The sequence below is a fragment of the Vigna umbellata genome, chromosome 5, assembly GCF_029865625.1.
Source record: "Vigna umbellata cultivar VRB3 chromosome 5, Vumbellata_1.0, whole genome shotgun sequence".
Taxonomy (NCBI): Eukaryota; Viridiplantae; Streptophyta; class Magnoliopsida; order Fabales; family Fabaceae; genus Vigna; species Vigna umbellata.
The window spans coordinates 7,985,836-7,996,553 of record NC_142169.1 but is presented as its reverse complement, the minus strand read 5'-3'; the positions used below and the strand labels follow the sequence as shown (position 1 = coordinate 7,996,553).

At 34.0% G+C, this 10,718-nt stretch overlaps 1 protein-coding gene across 2 annotated transcripts; it reads right to left on the bottom strand.

The window, feature by feature from the left end:
• Nucleotides 1-3,686: 3,686 nt before the first annotated feature.
• On the bottom strand, nt 3,687-10,342 carry LOC148197622 (uncharacterized). Of its 2 annotated transcripts, XM_088115421.1 has the most exons (5): nt 10,222-10,342; nt 10,045-10,149; nt 9,620-9,814; nt 8,280-8,341; nt 3,687-3,864 (listed from the first exon to the last, which is right to left on the bottom strand). In XM_088115421.1, exons 1-4 carry the CDS (start codon nt 10,331-10,333, stop codon nt 8,313-8,315), a joined length of 441 nt encoding a protein of 146 aa, XP_087971547.1. In that variant the 5' UTR covers nt 10,334-10,342; the 3' UTR covers nt 3,687-3,864; nt 8,280-8,312. The 2 variants fall into 2 exon arrangements, with proteins under 2 accessions (XP_087971547.1, XP_087971546.1); XM_088115420.1 differs by lacking the exons at nt 3,687-3,864; nt 8,280-8,341 and adding an exon at nt 9,348-9,550.
• Nucleotides 10,343-10,718: the final 376 nt, after the last annotated feature.

Below are 10,718 nucleotides of genomic sequence, written 5' to 3'. Positions count from 1 at the left end.
CCGAATATGAAAGCATCAAAGTGAAACTTGCTCGAAGATGGCATCATCAAAGTGCAATCTGCTCAAAGTCGGCTGCACCAAAGCGAAGCCTGCTTAAAGTCAGCAACATTAAAGTGAAGCCAACCTAAAGTTGGCAACACTAAGTAGAGACTGCCTAAAGTTGACAGCACATAATAGAGCCTACCCTAGTCGGTAGCCTAACATAAAGCCTGCCTAAAGTTAGCAACACAAGTCGTAAGGGTTATTCTCAGGTAGCGACTTTCGAAGAGCTCGGCCAAATGGCTAAATCTATCTAAGAGCTCAACTGAATGACCAATTTATTTAAAAGTTAGGCCTAATGGGTCATTTATCTAAGAGCTCAGCCAAAATGGCCAATGTATTTAAGAGCTTGGACGAATGGTAAATCTATCTAAGAACTCAATCGAATGACGAATCTATCTAAGAATTTGGCCTAATGGCCAATCTACATAAGAGTTTGGACGAAGGGCATATCGACTTAAAGAGCTCAGTTCAATGGTCAATCTACCTAAGAGCTCGACTAAATGACCAATCTACCTAAGAGCTCAGTCAAATGACCAATCTATCTAAGAGCTCGACCGAATGATTAATCTATCCAAGAACTCAACCGAATGGCCAATCTACTTAAATAGCTCGGTCGAATGACAAATCTACCTAAAAGCTCAGGTAAATTGCCTATCTACATAAGAGGTCGATCGAATGGCCAATTTACCTAAACTTGGTTAAATGACCAATCAACTTAAGAGCTTTGCTGAATGGCCAATCTACTTAAAGAGCTTGATTGAATAACGTATATACATATATCCATATATTTAGATACAAATATATTTGTATATAATGGTATCAGAGGAGGTAAATTAATGCCCTGCATGTAGCAATACCCCTGAACATGCACAATTCACACAACCAGACATGGACATTATATATTGCACACTGACATATAAAACCAACAAGCATTTCACATACACTTAATCCAGAAAGACGCATTGTACATGACTAAATAAATATTTTTTACATCAATATAAGTATCCAAATAAATAATTTGTAAACATTAGGTAAGTTCATAATCTGGTTTTGGTTCCATATATGTTCACGAGTAATGGATATAAGTTCTATAAAATGGGTAGTAGTGCCTCTCATATGCTTTTCTACAGTAGAATATCAACAATCAGAATGTGTGATGCACCAATTTGGGTTTCAATAGACTATTACGTCAACCCCAATGAATTTTAATGACATTCATAACAACATCATCAACAATGCATTGCATTATGGAATGACCGACACAACTGTGTATTTAACGAGATTCCATTCAACAAAAATCGTCATCTGTGTGATGATATAGACTACATGTAACGGTATATAACTCATATCATCCGCTATGTTGCCCCGATTGAACATTCATTTGATGAAGAGGTAGCACAATATTTTCAATTTCGATTTAACAATATTTGTTTTTTTTCTGACAATTAAACTTAAACATTGTATTGAATAGTGTGACATGGATCAGGAACAACAATTTCCACCGCCACTTGCATACGACCCACCGCAATCGTAACATGATCCGCACAAGTCTTCTGATGATCACCTCCACTATCCATCACCATATCCAAGCTTCCAACAAAACATTCCACAAACATCATCCTATCCTCAAGTTGGAAGCTCTTACATTTATTTTCCACCAACAACGTTCACTAGAGGTCCTTCAACATTTACTACAGGTCCTTCCTTCGTCAGTGGGGGTTCGTTAACTTTTGATATGGGTCCTTCACATTTATTTGGAACGTCCACGATGACTCCATGGTCTCCATACCAACAACGTTCTTCATAAGAAAACTTGTATCGATCGACCATGGACTTTCAACCGCAACAACAATCGATTGAAATCGAACACAGTGATGAAGATGAAGACACACAGACTCCCCCACCACAACAACAAAGACAAGGACAACGACTTAGAAGATGACCAATTTGTGGTACTGGCGGGCATAGATAGGTAGTGAAAATATTAACCACTTGTATTTAATAATTTATTTTCTATAGTGAATAAAATATATCATATTCTAATTATATGAATATTATGATCCTCATGTCATTCAAGTTGGTTTGAAACAATGGACAACAAACATTTCCACTATAAATAGCATCAAAGATGTCATGTAGCCTCACAAGCTCAAAACACCACTTCTTTGTTGTTATTTGTCTCAACTCAATTCCGCATTCCCATTCCTTCTCAAGTTATTTCTCATACTCATCCTCAACACAACATGAACAACTATGATAATGAAGTCTTTGCCATCACCGCCACATACAACCTATATAATTCCTACCTTGTTGCCTTATTTCAAGACGCGGAAATCAGAAGTGGTGACCATGGTGTCAAATTTGTTTGTCAGCATCCAAAATTGTTTCGCCTTCCATACAATTGCACGTTCAAACTCCATAAGGAAAAATTTTGCATAACTTCTGAAAAACCAACTAACACAACCATCAACAAGTTATATTTCCGTCGACCCACATTTCATACTGATGAAACAATCACATATCAAGCGGTTAAACTACGATCAGAGGAAGATGTCTTACAAATGATTACATGTAAGTCTCACTTTCCCATTATCACAGTTATATAATTATATGTTACTTGGGTAAGTTCTACATAACAAAACATGGCTCTTATGAATCCAACAAATGCATCATCTTCAACTACCACACGTATAACTGACATTTTCTGAAATCACCGACAATAATGTATTTCGGAGGTCCTCGAAAAGGCGCAAACATAATAAAAAGTCAGCGTGGCTTCGCACTCAAATCTCGATCAGAGTGTCGAGTTAACATCTCAATCAATCACAATTGTACATTCAATGAACTCATAATTGAAATCAGTGAGGTTGTCCAATGTAGTGGCCGAAAAGTTGTCACGTATATTGATTATTGTCGTATAGTAAAGGTACGTAATAGCCACCTCATTCATGATACAACTTCAATAAAATGTGATAATGATATTGCACAGATGATCACACAATGGAAAAAAAACACAAACTATTGACCGCTCTGTGTTACGTCCAAACACTTGGGAATATATAAAACTATTCGTCCAAACCAGAGATATTAGTCCTCCAACTCAAGCTGAACACTACAAGGATCTAAAAGATTGGACTTATATAGATGAACATGGACAAAAAAGAAATAGATGGATATATTAATTTTTATGTCATTTGTAATTCATTAAGACTGTTTAAGACTTCAATAATTGTTGTAATGTGACTTTTTTATGATATGTTTAAATTTTTATGTTTCAAATAAAGTTCCCCTATTAAATATTTTATATGAAGGCGGTTGTATTATTTATTTTTATTATTTTACATCTTGTTGAAAATAGAATGGTTTGATTTCTCACACCAAGAGGGGGGAGGGTGAATTGGTGAAATGTAAAAACAAAGTTTCCCTTAAATCTTTTTCACAAAGTGGATGCCTTTAAAAGCTTTCTTGAAACACAAGGAAAAAGACTTATTTATGCAATGAAAATGTAATCGATTTAATGCAGTATGCAATTGACTAAATAAAAGTGCAAGGATAGAAAGATCAAACACTAGATTTTTATATTGGTTCGACCAAGCCTACATCTAGTGTCCTTCCAACCACAAGAAGCCAATGCACTATAATGATGAAGGTTTTTACAACAAGGTTTTTATAGCGACCTCACGTCAAAAATATAAAACACCTCTCTAACCCTCTAATCAAAATGTAGGCATATATAAAACAAACTAGCAGCAAGAATCCCCTCTCCTGTAGTCCAACCCTTTGAGTCATCCTCAAAGTCAAGAACGCAACACGCTCTTCTTCCTATAATCAAAAACAGGGAAACCTCAAACCAATCTTTACAAGATTGTATCCTTTGATCTTTCAGTAACACCCAAATGTGTAGATTATGATCAGCCTTTATAAGTGCAGATTATGATCAGCCTTTGTAAGTGCAGATTATTTAATTATGTTGTCATCATAAAAAACCAGAAGCTCTGAGATTGTAGGTTCAACTAAACCATTGCTCTTCCTATCAACAATCTCAATAATCTCTCACTTTTGTGATGATGCACAACCATGATTAATAAACAACCATGTTGAACAAATCCAATCATATGATGTCAAAATGTATTAGTGCAAATGATTAATCATATCATGTCAAAATGTATCAGAGCATAAGAATAAACAATTCATATCAGAGCATAGTAAGAATATCATAGCATTATCCAAGTATTCTCCCAACATTATCAGAAAATTATTTTCCCCAACATTCTCCCCCTTTGTGCATTAACAAAAAAGGTATGCCATATAATAATGATATGCTGACAGAGACAGTTATTGAGAGATGCATTAGTAAATCATATTAATCAAACCAAGATGCTCCCCTTGTCACAGATAATCACATGATAAAGATATAATCTCCCCCTAAAGTGTAGGCATGTGAAATTATCCAAGATCCTATGCAATGCTTCCCTTATCATTATGCAAGTTTTATAATCAAAATCTAAATGCACAATGCAGTTTTCACAAAACATTTCATAGCAAGTATAAACATGTGACAATATTGTATCAGATCAGAAATTGTGAAACCATATCAATGTAGCATGGATACAATATCAATCAACAATCTCAATATTATCTCAAGTAATTTCAATCAAATAAAAGATCAGAGATATATTGAAAATGAAACAAACAACAGTATATGATCAATAAACAAAATAACCAAATTTCAAATCATGGAATTTATAACCCCTATTAAAATGTAATCAATTGATCCACTATGTTAATCGACTTCATTGCATTCCATTTGAGTTTTATCTCCAATAATCCAGAAGCATTTTAGAATTATTATAATGCAAGAAATATTATAGATATAATTTGTGTGTGTAAATGTATGAGTGCAATGATAAACAGTAAATTAATCAACTCCATACACCACACAATTGATTTCAATCAGATATAAACAGTTACTCAGCTTAAACAAACTCTGATTTCATTGATATGAAATATGATTACAATCAGATGATATCAAAACAAAATGGCATACAAATCCATTTACAAAACAAGTACAAAAAACAAACAAACAACAAACAAGCAAACATTAAATTTTCTTCTTGTTCTTTTTCAAGAAGGTTCCAAGAAGCATGTCATTGTTGCTCTCTTTAGCAACATTCTCATTCTCTTCCATTTCATCACTATCATCAGGTGTAGTCCCTTCTGCACCCGATTGATCTTCATCATTTTCTTCATCAATATTGTTCAACCTAAGATGCTCTTTTATTTCCAAAACATCATTCCTGGTCTCTTGACACATTATCTTGAGAGACTTTATTTCTCTCAACAGAGTCCTTTAAAATTCAGAGCATGCCCTGTATGGAATAGAAGACAATTGTCCTGCTTCATCACCATCTTCGGTAACTTCATCCTTGAACCTCCATCCTTTTGGTGTATGTTGCATTCCCATCTTGTGTAGAGCAGCTTTGTTGATCAAGCTTGTTTGGTTATAGAACTCACTTGATTCATCAATGCAGTCAACTTTGAAATGAATAAGAATCTTGGAAATGAACACACAATATGGCAACTTTGCTGATTCAAGACGGGTAACTTTCAACATGTTATCAGAAATTGCAGCAGGCCAGTTTAATTGAATGTTTTCTTTGAAAGCCTTTAGCAGATATAAGTCTTTTGTAGTAGTCTAAGCATGATTGCTTCCTCTTGGCATTAAAATCCAGGAAATGAAGAAGACTGCCAGTCTATCGTCCTTCATCATACCACCAGTTTTGTAGTGATAATAATCTCCAATATCTTCAGGATTTCTCAGGCTATCCTGATATACAAAAAATTTGTGAAAGCCATCCATACCAAGATGGCATCTTTCACCTTCCATATTAAGTCCGGCTATTTTTGTCCAAACTTCTTCAATAAGTTTCATGTCAACTCCCTTGACTCTGGAGCACAATGTTCCTTCACTTATTCTAAGATTGCAGTAAAACACTCTGACCAGTTCAGGATACCATGGATCAACCAATTCCACAAACTTCTTTACACCCTGACATTTTAGCCAGTTTTAGAACTAAAAACCTTCTTTTCTAAAGAAACTTATTTTCAGAAATTTGTGTGTAGTAAGATTCCTCATTTACCAGCAGTCAAAGAATTTTGATTGAGTGTCGACATCTCTTATCCACCCATCAAGCTGTGAAGATCTTCTCATGTTTTTGATACCCACGACTTTCACCCTTTTTCTCTGAGACGAGCTTGAAGCCATTTGTAGACAATGATAGCAATTTCTTGCCGGGAATTTTGGAATAGAGAATTCGAATGCAGCAAAAGGAGTACATTACATGTTGTCTCGTTCTAGGTTTTAATAAGCCGAACAAAATTTTGGAGGGACTAATTTGTGTTTAATTTCGCACCAAAATTTTTCTTAATCGATTCAAATAAATTTTGAAATATAATTATTACAAACACAACTTAATAAATTTTATTATTTTCGAAGTAGATTATTGTATAACAAATGTTTTCACAAAACATAAACTATCATACAGTAACATAATCGACTATACATATAATTCAATCGATTAAAAGTCGTAAAATTGATTTTCACAACAAATAATCTCAAACAATCAACCAACAAACAATCAATCATGAAACAATCATTCAAGTAGATAACATGCATGATGCAATGTAAAAATGATTGTTACTGCTTGTATATACTCAAGAAATTTTATATTATCAAATCAGCTCATCCTTAAGTTCTGTACTGCCACACTAGCTACTGCTCCTTTCCTGTACAATAGTTAAAAGCTTTTTACGCTAGTACCCATTTGAATTTGGGTCATGTCTTGTTAGTAGTTAGAAGCTATTCATTGGGAATCCATTTGTATTTTCCCTTTGGAACACCAACATTTCTAATATAGCAGTTTCTAACTGTACGGCCAAGTGTATTGCAATAAAAGCATGCATTAGTAGTAGGCTTACTCAGATCAATAAACTTCTTTGACTTTATCCTATTACTTTTGGCCTTGTAACCAATACCTTGTTTGTAGATAGCTCTTCTAGAAGATCTCAGCACGGCATCAAGATTTTCTTTACCTTGAGTGAATTTTGCCAATGTGCTGGTTGATAACGGTTGAAAATACTGTTATCTATGATGTAATTTTGACACTAAGTGCATCCATTTCTGCTTAAAAACTTGCTTGGAATCAAGTTTTTGCTTTAGTTTTGTAAATAAGAGAGTTGAGGTTATACTTTATGATTTTATTACTAAATTTCTTTGATTTTGTAGGCTATTGGAATGATTTGAAAGAAGAGTTAAAGTACTAAATAGTTGGAATGCAAAAAAGTCAACCAGAATGCAGAAAAGTCAACCAGAATGTTAAAAAGTCAACCAAAGTGCAGAATTTTCGTCCCGCACTACGCCCCTTGAGCGTCAGAAGCCGTGCCTGGGCGCCCCACTTAGGGCGCTTGAGTGCTAGTTTTGTAGGCTTGGACCTGTTTTCTGCTCTATTTAAGGACTTGCACGTCCTAGGGTTTGGTATCTCTGGCTGGAGCAACACAACAGAACATTCTTCTACTCTCTGAAGGCAGATCTGGAGGCGAGAGCTTCCATCCTCTACTTTTAGGGTTTTGCTATCTCATGCTTTTCCATTATTTATCTAGTTTCTTCATGTCTATGGGGAACTAAACTCTATTTGTTGTTGGGGAATGATGTAACCTTGTAAACTCTCATCTATTTTAATTTATTCTTAATCATATATGCTTTTTGATTAATTGTTAGAGTAATTCATTTGTGCTTATTACTTGCTTTGTTTAACTCATTCATAGCATGATTTATGAATTGCATGAGTGACGGGAGGTTCCTTACAATTTAGGTTCTAATTGAATTCTCCTAAGAGTAATATTTCTCAGGGATGAGGGTATGAGTCTTGGTCGTTTTAAGCTCTTGATCTTCACATTTAATTGCTATGAATGCTAGGAATTGTATGAACTAATGATTAAGGACAAACTTATTCACCGAGGAATCGGGTTTAGGTGATTTATTGAGTGACGTTAAGATTAATGCATAAAGAAGAATTCTTATATACATGAGAAATCAATAACCAACAATAACAAACAACAAACAAGTTCAATCAAATAACTACAACAAACAAATTCAACCAAACAAAAACAACAAACAAGTTAAAAAAAACAAACAAGCTCAACAAATAAGTTCTTCAAAATGAAAAACGAAAACTAACCTTCAAAAGTGGGTTTGTCGAAATAAAGTATTGTCATTGGCGAGAGAGAAAGTAGAATGCACCTAAGAAGGACAAGAACACGAAAATAATCGGTAAAAACAAATGAAAATCATACCTAAAAATTAACATGCATTTGTAACAAATGAAAGAAATATTACATGTGATGGTCGTCAAACTTTGTTCCAGAAAAGTTTGAGCAGAAAAGAGAGTATTGCGCGCTAAGATAAAGTGAATGAATTTTCAATCTCCCACTCAAATTTTTATTGAATTCACTAACATTTTAACGTCTAACGTTGGGCATGCGATGTTTTATATCCTTTTGACGTCTAATTCTAGCTAATTTGGCGTCATATGTAAATATATTTTCAGCTTCGGGCCAAACATTTTCGCAAAATTTATCCAATATAACAAATTGACGTCGAATTACAAATCTAAACGACATTTAATAATTGCATTTATTTACAAAAATGTCACCGATCATTTTTAACGTTGGTTATTCAGTAGTTGGACGTTGAACACTCGACGTTATACGATGTTTCTGCACTAGTGATTACCAGAGAGTTTTTGCCCATTTACGTTGTTCGTAATCGATTACCAGATTTTTTTTCCCATATAAGTTGCTGGCAATTGATTACAATCATGTTGTAATCGATTACTAGAGAGTTTTTGCCTATACAAGGTGAAGTCGTGTCCTCTAGATGACTTTAGCAAGTTGTAATCGATTACAAGGCCTGGTAATCGATTACCACTCTCTAAAATCATTTTTAGATGCACGATTTCACTTTTGAACATTTTGTCAGGATGAAGTTGTGCAGGAGGCACAACTTCTTTGTTTAAAGTCGTCTGGCCCACGACTTGCCTACATCGGTAATTTTAAAATTGTTTGCTCACATACGTAAAAATCCCTTTAGTTTTTGCCTATTTATGTAAAAATTCCGCATATCAGTTCATACCATTTTAATTTTCTAGCCATGAGTTTCAATTTCTAAAAAAAACATTTGAAAAATAATAAAAACTTGAAAATGATTTTTTATTGAAAAATCAAGTACAAGAAATTGTGAGTGACAAAATAAAAATATCCTGACGTGAAACACGTTAGCAACTGATTTTCACATCAAGTACAGATTTAGAGACCCAAATAAATCATAGTCTTACATACTTTCTAATATTTCTTGGTTCTTATATTTCTTGGTTATCTTTTTTAGTAGATCCATTTCTGCCGGCTAATATCTCTCGTTGAATCTGGACTAGGTTATTGATCTTTACAAAGTCTGCAAATAAAGGAAATGCATATAAATAAAAAAAAATAATTCTTTTTTTAAATAAATAAAAAATCTTACCAGACTTCATCTTTTCACCATCATCCCACAAACATGTCATAAGGTTTAAATGCTCAGATCGGAGGGCCTCAATCCTTTCCGTTAAAGTCTTATTTAAGATAGTCAAAATCGAGATTTCTTGTTCCAATTTCATTTCTACTCCAACTATGCGGGAATTATGCTTCTCTAATAAGGTTTTAAACCCATCCATCTTACCTGTTCAAATCAGGATCAGTAAGTTAATGATTTTACAATCTTAATTTAAATAAAATTTCCTTTTGAAAATGCAGACACAAGGATCAACAAAAATACATCCGAGTTCTGATACTCGGAATGTTGGAATCTCATGGAAAAATAGAAAATACGTAAAAGATAAAAAGAGAAACCATCTGACAAAAAGAGAAAACTCAATCAAGAAAAGATAAACGAAAGCCAAGAAAACTCACGGTCAATAGGGTTCGAATTTTCTGCTGCTGCCCCACCTTCTTTTAAAGTGATCGTCATCGAGTCAGAAACCATCACCCACGGTGGTAGTCGCGAATTGGAGATATCTTGGAAAAAGGGAGAGAAAACTCAATGATGAAGAAAAGATAAAAGAATGACCTGAGAGTAAAGAAACTCACTGCGACGAGGGTTACACTTTTCTGTCCCAGAATCGTTCTCCGAGTCCAAGGGTTGTCGCGCGTCCTGACCTTTGCCAGTTTCGGTGGTGGGGGTGGTAAAATTCCTCTCCATTATGCACCAAAAAACAAGCCGTGTGTAGGAGAAATTTATTATATTTTAGGATATATATATAGATTTAGAACATATTTTTTCATAAAATTTTATAAGGATAAAAACAGAACAAATGAAATCCGTTCTTTCATTAGTTAAAATTAGTTTATCCACAAGTTAGTTCGTAGAAGTTGTTTTTTTGTTAATTTTTCTAAAATCTAATATTTAACTTATAAAAGAATTGATTTCATCTACTTTTATTTAGAAATTTTTTAGAGAAATTTTTTCCAAACAAATACTAAAATTATTCATGTAAATCTGGAATTAGCATAGCTAATAGAATGACATGGTCTATAAATATTTTTTTGCTAGGATTGTTGAAATGAGGAGCTTGTTTTTGGTAGGA